Source organism: Hakea prostrata, chromosome 2 (genome assembly GCF_041222555.1).
Source record: "Hakea prostrata isolate BN-2017 chromosome 2, UWA_Hpros_2, whole genome shotgun sequence".
In the NCBI taxonomy this organism is placed as follows: Eukaryota; Viridiplantae; Streptophyta; class Magnoliopsida; order Proteales; family Proteaceae; genus Hakea; species Hakea prostrata.
Genome location: NC_142601.1, coordinates 42,954,493 through 42,976,665, shown reverse-complemented (window position 1 = coordinate 42,976,665; position 22,173 = coordinate 42,954,493). Strand labels below are relative to the sequence as shown.

The 22,173-nt window shown below is 37.6% G+C and overlaps 2 protein-coding genes and 1 non-coding gene across 3 annotated transcripts; 1 reads left to right on the top strand and 2 right to left on the bottom strand.

Moving 5' to 3' along the window:
- Positions 1-6,810: 6,810 nt before the first annotated feature.
- On the bottom strand, positions 6,811-8,252 carry LOC149024398 (uncharacterized). The gene is made up of 4 exons (XM_089142936.1): positions 7,839-8,252; positions 7,561-7,691; positions 7,371-7,446; positions 6,811-7,230 (listed from the first exon to the last, which is right to left on the bottom strand). The coding sequence occupies exons 1-4, from the start codon at positions 7,867-7,869 to the stop codon at positions 7,088-7,090; spliced, it is 381 nt and encodes a 126-aa protein (XP_088999062.1). The 5' UTR covers positions 7,870-8,252; the 3' UTR covers positions 6,811-7,087.
- A 6,416-nt stretch (positions 8,253-14,668) lies between these two features.
- Positions 14,669-17,944, bottom strand: LOC149024397 (uncharacterized). The gene is made up of 9 exons (XM_089142935.1): positions 17,744-17,944; positions 17,441-17,641; positions 17,153-17,318; positions 16,870-16,940; positions 16,652-16,697; positions 16,503-16,558; positions 16,289-16,404; positions 15,602-15,707; positions 14,669-14,948 (listed from the first exon to the last, which is right to left on the bottom strand). The coding sequence occupies exons 1-9, from the start codon at positions 17,856-17,858 to the stop codon at positions 14,854-14,856; spliced, it is 972 nt and encodes a 323-aa protein (XP_088999061.1). The 5' UTR covers positions 17,859-17,944; the 3' UTR covers positions 14,669-14,853.
- An 85-nt stretch (positions 17,945-18,029) lies between these two features.
- On the top strand, positions 18,030-18,102 carry TRNAR-CCU (transfer RNA arginine (anticodon CCU)). The gene has a single exon. It is a non-coding gene; the product is annotated as a tRNA-Arg (tRNA).
- The last annotated feature ends 4,071 nt before the right edge of the window (positions 18,103-22,173 follow it).

Below are 22,173 nucleotides of genomic sequence, written 5' to 3'. Positions count from 1 at the left end.
ATCACGTGGTTTCTCTCGCCTTCTATTGACGAAGCTGGACAAATGTCCTTGGGATATCAATCTCTCGATATCTGCCTTTAAATGTCTACAATCATTAGTATAATGACCGTAATCTTTATGGAAACGGAAATATTTTTCTCGATCCTGCTCCCCTAGTTTTGTATGAAGCTTCGGAGGCCACTTCAAGATATTCCGCTTCTTGATAATATTCAGAATATCAGCCCGAGGAGTATTTAATGGAGTATACTCACTTTTGTTGGGAGATCTTTGCCACCACGCCTGATAAAGCTTTCCAACTCGATCTCGAATATTCTGTTTTGGCTTCTGCTTATTCTCAAGAGCCTTTGATTCTTTTGCGGAGGCTTTATTGTCTCCCTGGCGTGCATCCAAGATTTCCATGACTTCCGCCTGCTTTTGGCATCTCTGTACCAACTCAGCATAAGTTGTAAGCATATCTTGAAGTAATAACTCCAAGAGTCTTCGATTAGTGAGTCCAGTGAACAAAGCAGTTTTAGCTACTTGCTCAGCTAGATTCTCTATCTCCATTGTAACCCTATTGAATCTTTTCAGATATTCCCGAATTGATTCATTCTTCCCTTGTCTAATAGTAAACAAGGTTTTTTCGGTCTTCTTGATCTGAATTCCACTCTGGAACCACCCAATGAATTTGCGTGCCAACTCTTCGAAATTCACGATCCTTCCCGATGGGAGGTTCGAGAACCATTTCTGTGCCGCTTCAGTTAATGATGAACCAAAGACCCTGCAGAGAATTCAATCAGAATTACCTGCAACTACTATAGTCTGCTGATAATAACTGATGTGGGCCGTAGGATCTCCGGAGCCGTCGAATGTAGAAAAAGTTGGCAGTCGGAAATTGTGAGGAAACTGATATCCGGCAATGGGCTCGGCAAACGGAGTCTTTCGAATAACTGAATAGATATCATTAGTTATCCTACCTTTCGCCAATTGCCCGAGCTTCTGATTGATATTAGCCAGTTCCTGACCAATATGTGTTGATCGATCTTCAGCTGTGAAACCCAGCCCTAACCTTGACCCGGAAACCTTGTTATTTGTAGGTCCGATGACCCGAAGTAAAGTAAGAAGTCAGCTTTGGGCCATCCCGATGAGAGGACTTGGTGTCTGGCTTTGAATCCATGAAGGTTGATGATGAGGTTCTATTTATGGAAACAGAATCCTGATGAAGATCTAATTAGTTGATGGACTTGGAGTGCTCTCTATCTTGGTTTGAAGGCATTTCTACCTACTAGGTAAGTCACTTGACTTGTGTGCAAAACCCCTTTAGGATTGGATTTGATCTGGACCTTCAATTCCCTGTTTTGGCCTTCTTTGTCGGCATTGGTCGACCGATTGGTCGATGGGCCAGTCGACCAATCCACTCGACCAATGGGTCTTGTCTTTGGCAATTAGGTTGATTCTTGCTCTATTTAAGTCTAACCTCGAGTCCACTTCGTATTTGCTGCCTCCAAACCTTCTGGAACGAACCAAAGACCTCTGCAAGTCATCTCTCTTGCGTCCTTGGTGATTTCTTGACGGATCTTCGTCGGAACTCTTCTTTTTGCATCAAAAGGTATGTCTACTCTCTCTTCTTCTCCTCCATCTTTGTTTTTCTTTCCTTTTTGAGTTGAGACAGTAGAAGAGATGCTGCATCCTCTGTTGCAAACATCTCTGAACATGTTCTCATGATCATCCTAAGGATTTGAGGCTAGAACAATGATCTTAACCATGATCATTGCAAGCTTTTGAAGGATTCATGATCAAACCATGATTTAATCTCTGTTAATTTCCTAATCTGAATTCCGATCTCTTTGGATCTTCTTTCATTGATCATGTTAGTGGTTAATGGTTGTGTTTTCTTTCTATGATCCATAATCCATAGAATTCTAGTTGTTCTCTTCTACCTTACTATGTGTTCTTCATGATGCATGATAGTACATATATGGTAGGTTTTATTTCCTTATTTAGATTTATGCTTCTAAGCCTTATTCCATGAAGACCTATGTATGTTTTCATGTTTTCATTACCGAAAGCAATGATCCATCCTCCTATAGTTCTTGTCCTTGTTTTCTATTTCAAAATTCATCAAGATCCATGTTTGATTTATTTATGGTAACTTTTTGTTTCCTAATTTGGATCTTGATACCTTGATTTGATTAGTGTTTTGAGGTCCCCTATATGTTAGAATACTACTGATATAGTCTACCCCTTGATTAGTACCCTTTTGAACCACCAAATTCGGATTTCATATCTCAAAACTCGATTTTATAAGCTATCGTCTGCATTGGTCGATTGATTGGTCGACTGGACCACTCGACCAATCCACTCGACCAATGAGTACAAGCAACTCCAATTGGTCCGTTTCGGATATTTTGATATATATTCTGCTAGGGATCTTTCCTAATATGTTGTATATACTTGTTTAGGACCTTCTTCTCAAGTTTGCCAAGATCTTACTTGATTTCTTAGGATTCTTTGCGAGTTATAAAAGGTAAGGATGGTTATTTCCTTAATTACATAGATAGCATGAATCTAGTTTCTATATTTGAATATCATTAATATGTTTCCTAAATTAGATTCTTACAATGATATACTACTGTTGCATAACTTTGATTACGGTAGCATTACTTATTCATATTGAGTTGATTCATGTATGATTTACTTACCAATGTTATACAAGTGATTGTAAATATTGATTTCTTTCCATATATGGAGTTACCATATATGTGATGATATGAATTGATGCATGTGTATGCTTACGTATGGTTTGGAAAGGAGAGGTGTCCTTTTGACACTTCTGTCCTTGGACTACTACGGGAATATTATGGGATATTTCCGGAGATGCCCTCTGGACACCTTCCTAAACTGTTGGATGACATATATAGGATTGTCTAGTAGTGTTTGGCTAGGATGTCCTGTTATGTCGACCCTAATCGGAGGGGTATTGAGACCGAACGACCCGTGGTAGCAATGGGGATTCATGGGCGCTCAAGACCGGTAACCAACCCGTGAGAGGACAGGAATCACATTGTGGGGGCCATTTGTTGGTAGGGTTGCATATGGTTAGACTTGGGCTCACGGGAGCTTAAGACCGGTAACCAACCCGTGAGAGGACGTGAGAGCTTCCCGTTTACCATATGTGGATGATCAATAGGGTTGGTGAGTCCGTAGTCAGGGACTATGAGGACTCTAGTGTGAAGGATACCGGAAAGGATCGTCAGGGACGAGGAATGGAAGTATCTGGATCTGACTTGATGTAACCAAGTAGAAGACTTGCATTTGGCTAGGTTTTACCCTGACATGCGCCAGTACTTATACCAAATGGTTGTGAGAGAGTGTGTTGACTTAACCCCCTGCCAAGGTTTGTCCCGAGGGATGAAGGACCCATTACCAATCGGCTGCTCAAGACCGGTGAAATGATCCGTGAGAGAATCCAAGATATCTTAAATGGTTGAGGATGTGAGTGGACTTTCCTAAAGAAGTACGGTGCTACGACTTAAAGCATGTCTGCCAATAGAGACCAGCATACATAGAGTTAGATTCATTCATTCATTGTTTGTCTCATATCATATTGCATTTATGATTGTTCGGAATCCTGCCATTTATGTTATTATGGATTTTAACTGCCTTACTGAGTTTCTTTGAAACTCATTCCTTTATTGTACATTGTTGTTAGACTATCCTGCAGGTACTAAGTACTATGACGGTTCCTATGAGGAAGCGCAAGGCGAAGAGACATATCTCCAGGAAGGTGATTGCGGTTACCACAATTACTCTGAAGATCCCACGGGTGGTTATGCTCCGTACGATGCTTAGTCCGACCATTGAGTGGAAGCGTCCTTGTGCTATTTATGAGATCTACACCTACAAGGATGTCGTCTACAAAGTGGAGAATAATTTAGTTACCCAATGTACTTGCTACTGGGATTAGCTTTTATCTAGTTTATTCTTTTGAGCTACTTTTCCGCTGGTTGTAAAGTGGGATTTTTGCTTCACTTTACTTATCTGTTTGACACTCTGATTATATCTAATATTCTGATTCATTTATGATTCATTCTTTCTTTATTGAATCTATGATTTATCTTCCGCACTCTTGTTATGGTTGTTCATGATTATGTTATTGTTTATGTGGGAGGTTGATCACTCGATACCTGATCTTCGGGCTGTGGATCACACTCTCGGGTATGCCAGATAGGGTACCGGCTGGGAGGGCATGACATCAGCAACACGATCACGACCTTGAACAACGTAATCATTATCACGAACAGCGTGATCATCTCGAACAGCACGATCATCGCGAACAGCACGATCATCGCGAACAACACGATCATCATGAGCAGCATGATCATCACGAACAGCACGAGCAGCACGTCTAATAGTTGGTGAGTGAGTTCTTACTCCTATAACCAACCTTGTATTTGAATCAGTAGTACTTCCTTGTAGTCCGTCGAACCGATCATCACACCTAGGGAGATTTTCAGCTCTCCTAGGTATTCGGTCACCTTCACGGAAGTTTTGACCGACATTTTGTTCGTCGATCAATCTCCGGTCTCGCTGTGATGCGCGCCTTCCTGCATCACGTCGATCGGGCTCTGGTGGCACCACCACCTGCCTGGTTAGTGCACGAAGTGCCTGACTTACATCCAGCATCTGGAGTTTCAGTTGATCCAGTTGATGCTGGAGTGAATCTGGAGGATTATTACCTCCTTGACCGCCATCTACTTCGAGCGGTCGACTTCCCTAAGGAATATCTGGATTGTTTACTCCAGGAATTTGGACACCAGCATCTCGCAGTGCAGCAACTACTACTGCTGTCGCTGATCTAGTCACCATAGCTTTCTGAAACGTTTCCCACAGACGGCGCCAAATGATGCGTCCAAAATCTGCTCAGCCCTTAGATCTCCTGAGAATGACCTGCAAAACAAAGCGTCAAATGTGGCCCAAGGTTGGGAGTCCACCTCCGAAGGCTAAGTCAGTTGATGAACTTAATGACAAACGGCTCTGCTAGAACACAGAGCTAAGGAATGAATAACTGAAATACGATTTAGATGGTAAGCATCTGAGTGTTCACGCCCAAGTGTGTGTGTCCTTCACTTGTGGGGAGGTGATGTTTATATAGAGTGTACCTTCGAATCTTCTTCGTTGGATGTATTTGAGCCTTCTTCAGATAATCGTTGGATCTCAACAGATAGATCCGTTGAGTGATAGACTTCTAGTAGTTTGGACTAGTAGAGGACTCCTAGGATAACCCGATCGTTATCTGATGGTTATCCTTTTGAAAGCGATAAGTGACAGCCGCTGAATTCTGCCTGCCGTCATTAGGTTAACAAAAAAACAACTCAAAAAAAATTTAAGTAAAGGGGGGGGGGGGGGGGCCCCCCCAAGAAGATCTCCCCAACGCAAATACCGAGATCTCGACCGAGATGGCGAGATCTCGGTCGAGATATGCCAGAAAATTGGCGGTAGTCTCGGTAGCCCATCTCGGTGAGTTTTAGGGCTCTGGTTGGGCTAAAACTTGGTATTTAGCCTATTTAAGGCCTTTTGAACACATTGGTGGCCTTAGATTTGTGAGAAAATAACCCTAACTATGTCTCCTACGTCGACCCTATGTGTAAAACCGAAATTCTGTGTAATGCAAAGTTAGAGTCTTAGAGAATAGAGATTATAGATATAGAGTTAAGAGTCTTAGAGAGTTAGAGACAACATGTAATGTAATTATGTAAAGATATCAAGTAATTCAAGACTTCAAGTTAATGAGTTATCATTTATCAACCATCAAGTATCAAATACAAATATATAATAACATTACACATCAAGTATTCAAGAATCAAGTCAACAAGTGATCAAAGTTCAAACTTCAAACTATCAAAGATTCAAAGTAATAAATTGTTAAACACTTAAATGTCTTCAAAATTTTACAACCATAACTCCATAAGAATTAAGAAGATTACAACTTACAACTTACAAGTTACAAGACTAAGAGTATCACTCAACATTCCGCATCAATTGATTCTGAACGGTGGCCACATATGACTCCCAAGTCAATTGATCACTGAAGTATGTCACATATCGGTTTATATGATCATTATATGTTTGCATGTCAGAATACTGGAGGAATAGCGATGCTGGGATAACCGTCAATCGTGGGTGGGTGAAAGAGCCATTGTTGTTGTTGTTGTTCATATAGTTGTTGAGTATTTGGGTACGGGTTTCTAAACCACTCATTTAACAACCCACCTTCACTCCCATATGCATACTCTCCGGTGAAGGGTCTTGAGGAATAGTATGACCTCCATAAGAAGAATACCCACCGTAATCCGACCCGGTGTTTGTGATCCCCATATTGGTACCCCGATGACAGGCTCTGCTGTTTTGAATCACTCTGATCTAGGCTCATGCTTCCCATGTTCAATTCAAGATCATGCATGCTTGCATCATCATTCGGTTGCCCCTGCCCTTGCTTTGATCTGCTCTTCCGACTCCTACTATAAGTCCGAGAGATAGGGGAACTGTGGCTCACATGTGTCGGATGACTCGGACCTGGTGGAGGTGAGTCAGGTGACTCCCTTTGTTGACGCTGACTTCCACCAGAAACACAACCAGCCTGACTGCCTCCATGACTCGAACTCGATGTCTGATTTGGGCCACTTGGCCGTCTGGTATGAGTGGTATCATCGGCATCATCATCTGAATCCCCACTACTAGTTGTCACCTCAGTTGTTTGAAGTCGACCAGGTGGCTCCACAAATGGTACAGCTAATCCTTCTGATGCCGCTACAGCAGCCTAACCCTCATCAGAAGATAGGTGCTCAGCCACAGCATCTGGGCCCACAGCAGCAGCAATGGTAGGATCAGGCTGCCCTTCTGGCCCATCCAGCATTGGGCCACCTCGATCCCTAACCCACTGATATATGACATCATCTTCCTCATCTTCTGCGGGGGGCTCGTGGAATATATCAGTCAACTCAATCGGTTCACGATTGTCGTCATCTATATTATCTTGTATGTGCCCTACTCTCAATCTCATGTTGTAATGCACATACACCAAGTTCTCGAGCCTCTTACTCCCCAATCAGTTCCGTACCTTACTATGGATGAGCGAGAAGGTGCTCCAGTTCCTCTCGCAACCAGAGGATGAGCAAGTCTGTGAGAGTACTTTAATTGCTATGTCCCTGAGATTTGGCGCACTAATTCCATATAGAAACCACCAGTCAGCTGCATAACCAAAAATAAGAATGCACTAGGCAAGCAAATCTTTATATTTATATAACTTATGAGTTATCATTTATAAAGTTATAGACTTATAGTCTATAGACTTATAGACTTAATGACTTATAGAGTAGTGAACTATTTACCAGGATCAGTTTTTTTCCTAGTTGCAACTGCAGAAGGCTTTCCAAAACTCCCAGAGGCATCCCTGAACTCCCTGATCTGTACACCAATTCTTCAATTATTGTATTATAAATTTATACTATTATCATGTATATGCTTAATGGCTAATGCACTAATGCAAGAAGTTGAAGAAACAATTGAATAAGTTCTCACCTCTCCATTAATTGTCCCTTGCATGATGGGATTTGACACAAGCTTCTCCACCACCTCTTGCACCGCAGTCATCAACTTTACATCAAGCCCCAGATCATTCTTGTAATGGTACTTTGGGTTGAGGTAGTAAGCTTGCATTGTGGAAATAAAAAATTTGGTTAATGACTTAGTGATTTGGTTGTTTACTAACTTACTTGTTTATAAATTATAAGTTATAACAAATGAAGAATTTAAATTAAAGTATACAACAAAAACTTAAAGACTTAAAAGTGACTCACCAGCCAAGTGCAAAGGATGCATCAAGTGCATCTCCCATCTATTATCGATGATCCTCTCGTAGGATTTGAAGGTGCTAGGGCAGCAGCTCTAACCAACTCTTTCATTTGCTGGAGGGCAGCATATATGTGGGGCATTGTGGGCTTCTTCTCCGAATCCACCATCCTTAAAACAAACACAATAGGCTCTATAATGCCCAGTGTCCTATTCAGCTGCCTCCAAAAGGAATCATCAGCAATGGTTTGTTGGGCTAGTACTGCATCAGGATGGCTAGATCCACGCCAACCAAACCACTCCTCACTTGCAAACATGTGCCGAAGACCCACCACTTTCTTCTGGAAGCTTTTTAGAGCTACATAGTTGGTGGCGAATCTAGTCAATCCAGGTCTGACTAGATCACCCTTACAGTGGTTCCTCATCATCTTCAAGCACATAACCATGGTTATAAATAAAATTACTTACCCTTCTAGCCCTCTCAACCACAATATTGATTGACTTTCTTTTCCCCAAGTCCTTCAACATAAGATCAATCGAATGAGCAGCACATGGTGTCCAAAAGAGGTGGATCCTGCTGCTCTTCTTCCTCATCAACATTTCACCAGCTTTTTTGAAGCTTGCACCGTTATCTGTGACAATTTGGACCACATTCTTTGGCCCTACCTCGAGTACCACCTCCCTAAGAAGCTTGTAAAGGTAGTCAAGATCTTTGATCTTATCTCGAGGCATCCACCGACTTGAGGAAGGATGTCTTTCCATTGCAGCTCACCATGAAATTAATGATGGACTGTCTAGTAGGACCAGTCCATCCATCAACCATCACAGTAACACCATATGTACTCCATTGTTCTTTTAATGATTCAATGTATTCATCCACCTCCCGCTTTACCTTGGGTAAATATTTATTCATTACTTCCCAAGTCATTGGGCCTTTAACCCCTACACCTGCCCTAGCAACTCGCATTGATCATCCCCTGATAGTATGGTGTTTTGGCTACATTGGGTGCAATGTTGTTATAGAGCATGAATTTGCTGATTGATAACCTAGCTTCCTCCTCCCTACTTCCTTCTCTACCTCCAGCAAACATATAGGGAATGCTTCTTTGATAGATGTCTTGTTGGTTGAAGAGGGAGGGGTCTTGGTCAAATGTGGAATCATAATGTGTAGTCTTCCTCCTCCTCCTTTCGGTCCTCTCAGTCTCAGTTCCCTGAAAACTATGTCTAGGTGGCATGGATGCCCCTGACCCCGAACCACCTGCTCCCCTTATTTGTTCATATTGCCTCACACTATCAGCATGTAAGGACTGTCTGCTAGCTTCCATTGCAGCCTTCATCTGTCTCCATTCAGCTCGTGACTCAACACCCATAACCCTCCTCCTCTCTTCATCATCGCTTGATTCCTCATCAACATCAAGAGTAGGTCTAGATAGCACTATATCCTCAAATTCCCTTTGCTTTTGTGCCATCTCTTCCTTTTTTTGTTTCCCTCCCCTTAAAGTTGCTGCAATTGTTTTTTGGACTTCATAAGGAACCTTGGGACACTTGGCAACATCTTTGTAACCACCAGCCAAATGTTGCTTTAATCTAGTTGAACCACCAGAATTCAAAGTCTTGAGGCAATACTTGCATCGGGATTTCTTCTTGTCAGCAGTCAGTGGATCCCCATGTTGCCAAGCAATGTCCTGAGTCCCACTACCAGTGCCGCCACTCCCACTAGTTGCCATTTAAGATTCAAATGTACAGCACTGAAAGTCTGAAATACATACATGAATCATGAATATTCCCAAATAATCATTAGAATAATTTTTAGATACATAAAAACATGTAAAAACAATTTATAAAACAACAAAACACACACTTTGTTCTAAGATAACATATATACACTGCTCAAACAAACATGTTAGTATTTTTAAAATAAACTACATAATATGAGCATCATTTTAAAAAAAAAAACAGATAAATTTTTAATAACATATTATTTTTTATAATTATTTTATGTAAAAATAATTTATAAAACAACAAAACACACACTTTGTTCTAAGATAACATATATACAATGCTCAATAAGACATGTTTGTATTTTTAAAATAAACTACATAATATAAGCATCATTTTAAAAAAAAAAACAGATAATTTTTTAATAAAATATTATTTTTCATAATTATTTTATTTAATTATTTAAAAAAAAAATACAGCAAGCATGATAATCAAAATATTAATATATGAGATTGTAGCCCTCTAAATGTAGTTTAACATAAATAATAATCACATTCATATCATAAGTATTTATTTATAATCTTTAATTTTAATTTTTTAGATAATATATTTTTTAAATACGAAAATTCAAAAAAAAAATTAATAACAGAAAATTAAGTTTTTTTTCCATGAAAGTGTAGATCTAAGCTTGAACGTCAACATATATTTATATCACACTCATACAATCATTGTAGAACCTTGTATTTGAAAAAAATCAAATTTGGGGGAAAATCTTACATTTCTTGAAGATCCCTTGAAATATGCTTGAATCACTACAAATATGCTTCAATTTGTTGTTGTTGATGATGTTGCTATGTTGAATCACCAACAAATTCCGGCCAAAAATGAAGTTTTCCGGCCAAATATGGGCTTCCAGCGAGTTAGAGGAGAGAGAGAGGCGAGAGATGCCTCTCTCGAGCGAGATAGGGGCTTTAAAAAGCCCCTAAAGTGTGAAAAATCCTCCCGTTGGCGAGATCTCGCCGAGATATTGGCGAGATCTCGCGAGATGGGCGAGATCTCGAGCGAGATCTGCAATCTCGCAGATCTCGTCTCGCCTTTCTAAAAAGGCGGAGGACACCCCCCCCCCCCCCCCCCCGCCATGGGGGGGGGCCTTTTTTTATTTTTTTTTTTTCCCCCCACCAAAAACAGCCCCCGTGCCCCCTCCCCCCCCCCCCCCCCCCGGCGTGTGCAACCAAGAAAAAACCAAGTTCAATTTTTTTTTCCCCCTATCTCCAGGGGAAGACACGTGTTTACAGTTACAAGAATTATTCACTAAGAACAGTTAGTAGCTCAATAAGCAAGAGTTTTGCTAAGAAAATAAACTTTGATATAAGTATTTTTCCCCGACGGATGTAGAGAGAGAGAATACCTGGAAATTGTTCTGGAACCGTAGGTTTGCTGGAGATTTGAGAATCTACCTGATCGAACAAGATAAGATTAATTACACTGAGAACTCCTATTTTGGTAAGAATTTCTTATATAACTTGACAGACAAGAAAGGAAATTTGTACCCTATATTCTTAAACGAATCGTATCCTACTATACTTAGGTTTTCAAACATACCCATTTGAAATCTGAGTCGTTCGATTTTCAAGATCGAATACAAATAGGAGTCTAACTTGGAAATCTATATAAATAATCCAATCCCTCGTCTCAGTCTCTGCTGCGTCAGTTATTGTTCACTCTTCATCAGTTTATTATTAAACTGTTTTGATTTTCCCCCTTGGTCTGAAATTCATCATGCCTCCTTCAGTTTTTTATGGTGCTGAAATCCATCCTGCAATTATTTCACGTTGGCTTCCAATCTTCACTGAATGTGAATACCCCACGACGACACCCTTTAATTTCTCACAAGTCTGCGCAACAATCCGGTTCATAGTTCGACATCGACAGTATCGAGTGACAACCATTAGGAATTCCTTTGACGAAGAAGAAGACGAGACTCTGCAAAGCTTTGTTGATAATCGCATCGAAGTTACGTTGCAAGATAAAGCATTCCCTATTGACGTTCCTGACCTGCTTAGCACTGAATCTTCTCCGGGTCCTATCGGAAATATGCTCGCAGAGCTAGAGATCTCACCATCGTTCATTGAGAGACTTGAATCGGAGATTTCCATTCTCGTTATGCTTTGGGCCTCGGACCACCAACAGATAAAACCTGGATTCCTGGATTTTGTCGTAGAGCTTGATGTTCCTCTGGTGGTGAACTTCAGAAATATCGTTGGAGTACTTGATGATGATGAGCTCCAAGATGGAGGTTTCAGCTTGGTTCCAGCTTCAAGATCTTCAATAGAAGCATTGGAGATTCAGACATTTGATGATACAGCAGAAGAACAAAAAGAATTGCCTGCTTCTTCTTCCGCTACTACTGCTTCTATACATGAGTGTGCGATTTGCATGGATAAGTACGTCACAGGAGTCCAGATTGCACGCTTGCCTTGTTCCCACTCCTTCCATCGTGAATGTATTTTCGAGTGGTTAAAACAGAAGAACACCTGCCCATTCTGTCGTTTTGCAATGCCTACAGAAACTTAATTTCTTCTAAATTTATGAAAGGGTGTTCATTTTGTACTTAATTTCTTTGAAATTTATGAAAGGGTGTTCATTTTGTGTACGATGTTTTGGTTGAATGTGTTAGTGGATGACAAATTCATTATAGATTTAGTGAATACAAGCCATGGATAGAATCTGCTTAAACTAGGAATTAAACCAATTCAGTTCTTTAGGGTAATTCACTCTTTCTCCTTCCAAACTCGGATAACCCCATTGACCCTCACGGCACCAACCCATATCACCGGATTTTTATTGGCGGCACAGCAGTCCGGTCCAGATCTCGCTACCTCATCAAAGTATGATCGTGGCTGAGATACAAATACTAAGGGTTTATCTGTAAATATGAATTTTTATTTTTACATCTTAAAGGATTAATTTTTTTTTAATTTACAAACTCAAGTCCCTCATATCCTATACCCAAAATCCTCTTTCCTTTCGTCTTCTCACACGAGCAATGAGCAGAGGTGGTCTTTTTTTCCAGAAGTACACTGGAAAATATTTCCGGCTCGAACATAACCAGGAGGACTCGCATCATCTAAGCAGCACGTCAAGGCCGGCATCTCTTCCCCATATGTGTAAGGTTTATAAAGAAATAATAATCTAAAAGTTGAAAATCTTCTGGTCGTGTCGATAGGGGGCTTTAAAAAACGCCAGAGCCCGGCTACCTACCCCTCAGAAGAAGCAGAAAGGAACTGAGAAACCGGAACTAGATTGCCTCTTTGTAATTCAGCGATCCCCACCTAAATCTCCGAAGAATGATCCCCACCTAAATCTCGGAAGAATTCAAAGGTAGACGGGAGAAGAAAAGGAATTATGAACAGAATCGGAACAACTCCTTAAGGAGGAGATTCCTGCAGGAGAAACGACGGAAAACGAAAAGATTTCAAGAGAAGGTGATTCCAACTGAAAATGGAGAAGAATCGTGCCGGAGAAACGATTGAAAAAATGAAAAGAATTCGATGGGAACCTAACTAAATTGGAAGACAAGTTGATCTCAAAAGAGAGTTGGAGACGAGTATGAGAGAGGGTTTTGGGATCGGATAAACGAGGGACTTGTGTTTTGTAAATTAAAAAAGTTTAATCCTCTAAAATGTAAAAATGAAAATTTATATTTACAGATAAACCTCAGCATTTGCATCTCAACCAAACAATCAAACTTTCATGATGCGGCAAGGTCTGGACCGTCAGTAGTAGTTGTTGCTGCCACAAATAAAAATCCCATATCACATTCCTTTTTAAATTTTATTTAAAATATGAATAACTGTTTATTTTGTAAAATGATGTGAAATTAGTGATTGAATTAATTAGAATCTAATAGATATTTCAATTTTTCTGAGAAAAAAAGAATTAATTAGGATATACTGTAGATATAACATACACGACTTACCAAAAAAATATAATAATAACAAACATAATATATGAAAACATTGGATATCGAAACAACTTGTTAAAAAAATTTAATACCCTAAATCTGGAGGGTAAGTTTTGGCTCTAATAATCTGAATCCACCATAATTCAACCTAAGCTACAAACTTAGAATAGGTTCAGGTTCAAAATTCTAGCCTTGAAAATAAATCAAGGGTAGGCCAAGATGTATTAATTAAGGTTTAGTGTTATGATTTTAAAATAACACAAAGTCAACTTAGAAGATGAATGAATAGATTGAGGGATTCAGCTTGTAATAAGAAATCAATGGACAATTAACAAAATTAAAACAATAAAATAACAAAAGAAAAAGAGTAAAATGCTTTCTTTGGAAACCCGAATATTTTTACAATTCTTTCTTTTGGTAATTAAATAGTATTACAAGGGATGATGAAAAGCCAATTCGTATTCCTATCATGGTGGATCAATGAATGAAAAAATTTATTATAAATTTAATGAAAAGAAAAGGAAAATTACTTGATTAGCTAGTTTTAAGTTTTTATTTATAAAAGTAACCACTCAAAGTTACACTTAAGAAAACTAGCTAAAAATGAGTTTAGCTTTACAAAACTAACCAAAATAGTGATTTTTCATCTATTTGGATATTTTTACCTTTAAAATTAATTATACCAATATGGGAGTAAAAATGTCCAAAGGGAATGAAAAATTAGTGATTTTTCCTTTTGAACAAAATATTGATTTTCCCTTTTAATGTAATTAGTTTTAGGGGTTAAAAATGTCAAAGGAAAGAAGAATTACTATTTTGGTTAGTTTTGAAAATCTAAACTTAGTTTTAGCTAGTTTTGTTAGGTGAAAAATTGAGTGATTATTTTTGTAAAAGAAAACATAAAAGTGACTAATCATGTAATTTTCCCAAAGAAAAGCTCAGGATTTGAGGACAAAAGAACATTAAAAATAATGCATCTTAATAAAACATGCAATGAACAGAATCTTGTTAAATTAGATTTAAAGCATTCTATATTAAGTTGATTAAAAAAAAAGTATTAATATCAATATCATATGGTTAAGTTATTTTAAGAGATATATCACCTCGTCTGCTTAATTGACATTTTTAAACAGGTATTATGAGAGAGATTTCGGTAACAGGAAATATGGGATTCTTCAACCAAACCATTAACAGATTGAATTCTTTGAAGCGATAGTATATGACAAGAGATTTGTAACACAACTACCTTTTAAGGGTAGGGTAAATGTACTTGAATTAACTACAGTTTTATTACAATCAAGAAAATTGGACCATTATTACAGATGTTCCTCCTGTACCAACTACAATACACGATACACAATTGAACCATCTACAGGCTCAACAGCTATGCAATTCATCTTTAAGAGCATTAGCAAATATGATCTCCCTCTGGGCCCTGCAACAACATTACATCAGCAGCAGCACTTCAAGGCTACAGGATATATTTCTCATTGCTGATCACAAAGATTTCAATAGGTTTCGTATGCACGCAAGCTTGGAAATGTTAGTCTAGCTCAATATGACTGGACTCCCAGTCAAATGTGATCTGTTCCACATTGCCCCTTTAGGAAAGTACAAACAAGCAGTCTTAAGGGCTTAGCATTCTTAACAGTATCATGGATACATTAAGTAAGGTTTTAGTTGTGGTGCTTATGTTGGGTTTGATTGATGACAGAATGGATTCAGAAAGTCATATGTATGGTCTTAGGGTGCCTCAGGAATACAATTCCGACCTGCACAGTTTCAGGTTTGTTCTCACTCATGATGGAATCTTTGTTTAATCTGACAACTAATCTTGTTCACAGATAACCTGACTAATATATGTAGGATCTATGTTCAAGTGCCTGTGCCACATGCCCATGCATACAGTGCCCGCAAATGAATGCTGTGCCATGTCAAAATGCTGATACTATCACTGATCAGATCCCTTGGTAAGTAAAATTGCATATGTTTGTTACATATTGGTTCGATTTCTGAAAGAAATACCAGTCTAGAGGGCAATATAGTTAAATGGTGATGCTGAAAGAAACAAATGCAGGAGAAACCTACCAAACTCCAAAGATGTAAGCATGTCTTGGGAAAACAGGTTGCCTTCCTTGGAATTCTCCTGTTTAATCAGGGCTGAGTTCATTTTCTCAACAGCTGCTTGCAGATCCTACAAAAATTCAATTATTTAAAAGCTTGGAACAGATCCAGAACATAAGGCCCAAAGATTACAACACAAATACACATTTCATCATGGAAATGACAAGCAGTTGCATCTGAATCACTCCAAACTAAGGAACCCTTTTCGATTAAAGTAGAATCTATACAAGATGAGACCGACTATGGCATCCCAGCAGTAATATATCAACAAGAAAAGTTTTCAGCTATCAAACCGAAGTTCTGGAATAAATGGAAATCTGAAATTTCATCCTTAAACCAATTATAAGCTTTCAAAAATTATAAATTTAGTTCTGGAATCTAAACAAATTCAATATCTAATCCTTTTTAAACCATGCACCTAACCAACAGAATTTGGAGTTCTCTGATGCTAGAGAATCTGAAAGGAGTAAATTCTGATCTAAGAGCTAGTGGCCTAAGACCTTCCATGAATGTTCCAGTAATGCCAAATGTTCAGAACTGAAGTTCACTCCGTCAACATTCTGTACTCTGTAATTTGTGAGTCTTGCTAATATGTGATTTCATTTCCAGGTAACAAGAGTCAGAACAAACAATGGACAACATTATCCGTACCTCCCATGATGTTAGACTTTTAATATAGGAAGGAAGATTCTCATAGGCATCCTTTGATATATTTATTGGAGTACTAGTAGCACTGCCCAGCGATTTCATGTTATCTCCCTCATTCCCTGCAGTTAAATTTCATAAAAGACAGTATCAGATTATTGGAACCAGCATTGGATCTGAAGCTGAAAAATTAAGACTGTCAAACTAACTGCATTTCTACCTGACATGTTTTTGGGATACAACCCCTTGATTTCATGTGTTCCATCAGATAGCTTACTACAAAAGATGAATGAGCAATGCATCTGAAATCAATGGTGGGCTAAAAAATCATTATCATCCCTTAGGAAGAACTTTTTGAAACTCACATACATTGGATTTCTCATAGACATCTCATGGGGGCGATTCTCACCATTATCTGCAAGAACAGGGAACAAAATATGAAGTAAGCATGAGAAGTGAAATTTAACCGATGTGCAATTGTATCTAATACATGGCTCAAGTTGTTATTATCTAAGTGCAACCCTAACACCAATGCATCGGTGTATGACAAGCCTCCAAGAGAGATGCTGCTGATAATGTTTACAAACCTTCAGATGCAAGAGTTGCCAGACAGACATCGGAAAGGCCAAGTTTTTGTAAGCTTAAGGACTCCTCAAATCTTGCAAATGTCAAGAAAGACATAAGGTCAATTTGTTTTGTAAAATAAAATAATGATGTGAGATCATCAGTGTTGGTAAAATTTAACTAAACATGTCTTGAGATCAATTTAAAATTTGAGAAAATGAGTGGGTTGGCCTTCATCCCTATGTGATAATTTTGGATCATATTAAGCACAATGAAAAGTGAAAAAGATTAGCAGAAAAAGGATACAGAGGGTCCTCATCAAGCCTCTTCATAATTGAGCCCGCAACAGAAAATTGTCCACAAGAGACAGAAGATCGTTCCAATCCATCCTGCAACTTGTTCAATTTAGAGTCTAATGCGGTAGGTGTCTCTGAATCTTCTTCACCTTCTTCATCATCGTAAACCTCGACGGCTACAAATAATTGGAGGTTTTTTAGAGATGGAATTCAGAAATTTAACTAGAATATAAGAATTGATCTAGTTCTTTCTATTTTCGGAAGGGAAAAAAACAAGAATTTTGGAGAGAGAAGTTACCAGGTACATATCCAAAGGACTTAAGACGATCCTCGAGTTGAGTGAGATCGTTCTGATTTTTCTTGAACACTTCATTGCAGTGACCTAAGAGTTCTTCGAACGAGACGGTGCCAAACGCCATTGAATCAAGCAAGTTGAGATCATTGCTAGCAGTGGAAACTCGACGGTTAAGGGATTGTATGAAGGTGGATGATGCAGAATCTGAAATCAAAGTAACGTGTTGCAGTATCCAATAATTAGTCCTTAGAAAAGGAAAGGAAAGGAAAGGAAAGGAAAGGAAATGGATTCAAAATTGAATATTACCCAAAGGAATAGGTCGCCTTTCGACGGATTCCTTGAGAGCATCGCAATTAGTTTGAAGGTGTTTGCAGAAGGAGGATAGGGCCTTGCAGAAGACCAAGACAGAATCCTCCGCCATTACTTACTGATTCAAGTTTCTCCCCAATTTCTTGGCATTCGTTCTCCTTCCTTTGATCGATTTGGATTTTGGGTTTTCGTTTTGAAGCGTCGTGGGCGGGAATAGAAAGTGGAGCTGAGTGAATGAAATATTTATATTTTATCTAAGTCCTAAGCTGCTAACGTATAACTAGCGCCTGTAGCTCAGTGGATAGAGCGTCTGTTTCCTAAGCAGAAAGTCGTAGGTTCGACCCCTACCTGGCGCGAGTTTTTTTTTTTTTTGACCTCCCACTCCTTTTTTATTTTTATTATTAATATTTTTTTTTTATCAGTTTACACCCGTTTGTAATAGAGATGTCATAATAATTTGTTGTTGTTTAAAATAAAGAGAAAATATATTAGATACAAAGAAGAAAGACAAGATGAGTTCAATCAGAACTAATTCATTCAGTTGAGTGCATTACATATTTATAGTAGAAGGAGCATCTACTCTGATATGGAAATACAATATATGATTCTTGCACACAATAACATATTCTTGATATGGAAACATAGATTGCCGCCCAAGATAGAAGGTGCATAGAATGGAAATATTGACTGCCAATATTGTGTAATGAGATGGTTGTGATCTTCACCATTATTGCATCCTGAGGTAATTGAGATCTTCAATTGGAAGTACAATCTCTTTGGGGTAATGGACATCCATAATAAATATTATTTATAACACTCCCCCTTGGATGTCCATCAATAGATAATGTACCTCGTTAAAACCTTACTAAGAAAAACCCTGTGGGAAAAAATCTTAGTGAAGGAAAAAGAGTATACATATCTAAATAATACGTATTGAGTAGCCTCATTAAAAACCTTACCAGGAAAACCCAGTGGGACAAAACCTTGGTTAAGGGAAAAAGAGTGCAGCACGTATTTTACTCCCCCTGATGATAATATCATTGAGTATCTTTGAATACGTACATTCCATTATCATATACCAACTTCTCAACATTTGAAGTAGGTAACGCCTCAATAAATAAACCTGTCAAGTTATCACTTAAACGAATTCAATGAACATATATTTCACCATTTCATTGAAAATCAAGAGTGAAGAAGAATTTCGGTGAAATATGCTTCGTTCTATCTTCTTTGATGTATCATCCATTCAATTGAGCTTTGCATGCAGCATAATCTTCATATAATATTGTTGAAATTCCTTCTTCTAGTAGAAGACTGCATGCTTCATGAATGTGTTGTATCATTGATCTTAACCAAATATAAAATAGCTAACATTCACTTGAAAATAAATAGCATGTTTGAGATCTAGTTTTATGTAGATCAGATAAATATCCTGCATCTGCAAAACTAGTAAGTTGATATCCACATTCATAAAATAATATCATGTCAATAATTTCTCAAATATACTGAAATATATGTTTTATAACATTTCAGTGTCTTCGTATTGGAGAATAAATATAAATCTTGTTAATACCCTTATAGAAAATGCTACATCCGATTGTGTATTATCAGCAAGATACATTAATGCCCCAATTGCACTAAGATATGATACTTCAGGACCAAGAAATTCTCCACTGTTTTCTTGGGGTCGAAATAAATCTTTCTTTATATTGAGCGATCTCACAACCATTGGGGTACTCAATGGATGTATTTTATCTAGATAAAATATCTTCAAAATATTATCTATATAAGTTGATTGATTAACGAATATTTCATTCGTCAAATGCTCAATTTACAAATCAAGACAAAACATTGTCTTTTCAAGATTTTCATTTCAACTTTTTTAAAATAATCTACTGCTTTTGGAAACTCTTCAGGAGTTTCGATGATATTTAAATCATCATCATATATATTTACTAAAATTAGATCCATATCCTTTAATAAAGGCACAATAATAAATTGGATCATTTTTATGCTTTTCATTTAGTAAATATCCACTAAGGAGATTACCATATATGCCTTGATAATCTTTGAAGCCTTATTGAACAAACTTCCTAGGAATTTTTATATGCTTCAGTCATTTTGAATCATTCAGGAATTTTCATATATATTTCACACTCGAGTGAGCCATATAAATAGGCTGTAATAATATCCATTAGACGCATGTCAAAATTTTCATATACTGCCAGATTAATAAGATATCTGAAGGTGATTGCATCCACCACAAGAGAACATGTTTCCATGTAATCAATGCCAGGCATCTGCGAAAATTCTTGTGCCATAATTCATGCTTTATATATCACGATTTCATTATTTTTCTCATTTCATTTTTCGCAGAAAACTCAATTGTACCCCACTGGCTTTATACCTTCAGATGTTGGACTACAGGTCCAAAAAGTTTAATTTTCAAGCAAATTCAATTCTGCTTGAATTGCGTCTTTACATTTTGGCCAATCATTTTTGATTTATATTCATCAACAAATTTATATTCAAGATCCTCGTCTTGATGTATTATTTCAACAATAACATAATATGCAAAAATGTTGTCGACAACTTTATCTTTTCGGTTCCATCTTTTTCCTGCAATGACATAACTAATCGAGATCTCTTCATTATTTTCAGGTACCTGAACCTCTTCTGGGGTTTTATAGAAAGTTATGTCTTCAGGATCTTCATAATCAATTGTCTCCATATTATAACCATCTTGATCATTTGCTCATTTCATTTTCTAGGATTTTATCCTTGGAACCGATTGTTCTTCCACGTTTTAAACGTGGTTTAATTTCATTTGCATTGATAGATTGTCCTGCTGGGACATCAATTCTAATTGGAGCATTTACAGCTGGAACATGAGATTTAGTAACTCTTAGCAAGTCAGCAAATCTGGCAGTTGATTTATAATATTTATTGCATTATCCTTTGAACTTCAAGTTCACAGTGCTCAGTGCGAGGATCTAATGAGATAATGATAATGCATACAATCAATCTCTTTTTCCAACTGTTTATTCTCTCCCCCTCATGTTGGAAAAACTAATTCATCAAAATAATACTTAGCAAGTATTGCATTATATAAATCTCCTATCATTAGCAATATATTGAATTATATAAGGAGATTTATATCCAACATATATTCCCAACTTTATTTTGGGACTCATCTTTGTACGTTGTGGTGGAGCAATTGGAACGTAAGCCGTACATCCAAAAATTTTAAGATGAGAAATATTTGGCTTCTGACCATAAGCCAATTGTAATAGGGAGAATTTATGACAACCTTTTGGCCTCATGCATACAAATGATGCTTTGTTCTCATAAACAATGGTTTAGCAATTAATTGGAGACAATTAATAAATAATTTTACCAAACCATTTTGGATATAAACATGAGTAACAGGCTATTTAACTGTGATCTAAGTTGTTATACAATAATCATAAAGCCTGAGATGTAAATTCAATATATGATTCTTGCACACAATAACATATTCTTGATATGGAAACATAGATTGCCGCCCAAGATAGAAGGTGCATAGAATGGAAATATTGACTGCCAATATTGTGTAATGAGATGGTTGTGATCTTCACCATTATTGCATCCTGAGGTAATTGAGATCTTCAATTGGAAGTACAATCTCTTTGGGGTAATGGACATCCATAATAAATATTATTTATAACAGTTGTATCAAATAATTAGTCTTAAGAGTTCAAATCTTAGTCTAGCATTATGTTGAATTTGAATAATTATTTAATCAAAAAACATCTGCATTTCGTTTAGGGGTATCCAAATCCGTCCGATTACTAATAGGATGCGGATATGGTATACCCATTTCTTACCGATTATTATCCGTTCAATAAAATTATCCAATTAAGTTATTAATTTAGATTTATTTTCTTATTTTATAAATTTTTTACCTATGATATGGGACTATTTTCTAGATTTTCAATTAAAATAACTACCAAAGTTGTTAAATTCGTAAATTTAAAATCTAGCTCACAAATAAAATAGTAAAGAGGTACTTCCATTGGTATTCATGCTCATTTGGAAGAATCTAACATAAGAAATAACTATCCGATTATCATCCGAATCATATTAAACCCATCCGAAAAGCGATAGGATATTATCTGAATCCGTCCAAATATAACAGGATGCAGATATGGTATTATCACTATCCGATCCGAATCCAGTTCGTTTACACCCCTACCACTAAGGCACCAACCACCCCGAATACTTGATAAGTAAGAGATAATCATTTAGTGCCACTAACCATGCATATTGGATTTATTTCGAAGGTTAAAAAACAGGGCCAGATAATGGTGCATTAAAGCATGTCCAGCTTAAGAGAACCTTTGGAAGGGTAGACTTTCAGTTTGGGGGTTCTCAAACCCAGGTAAAAT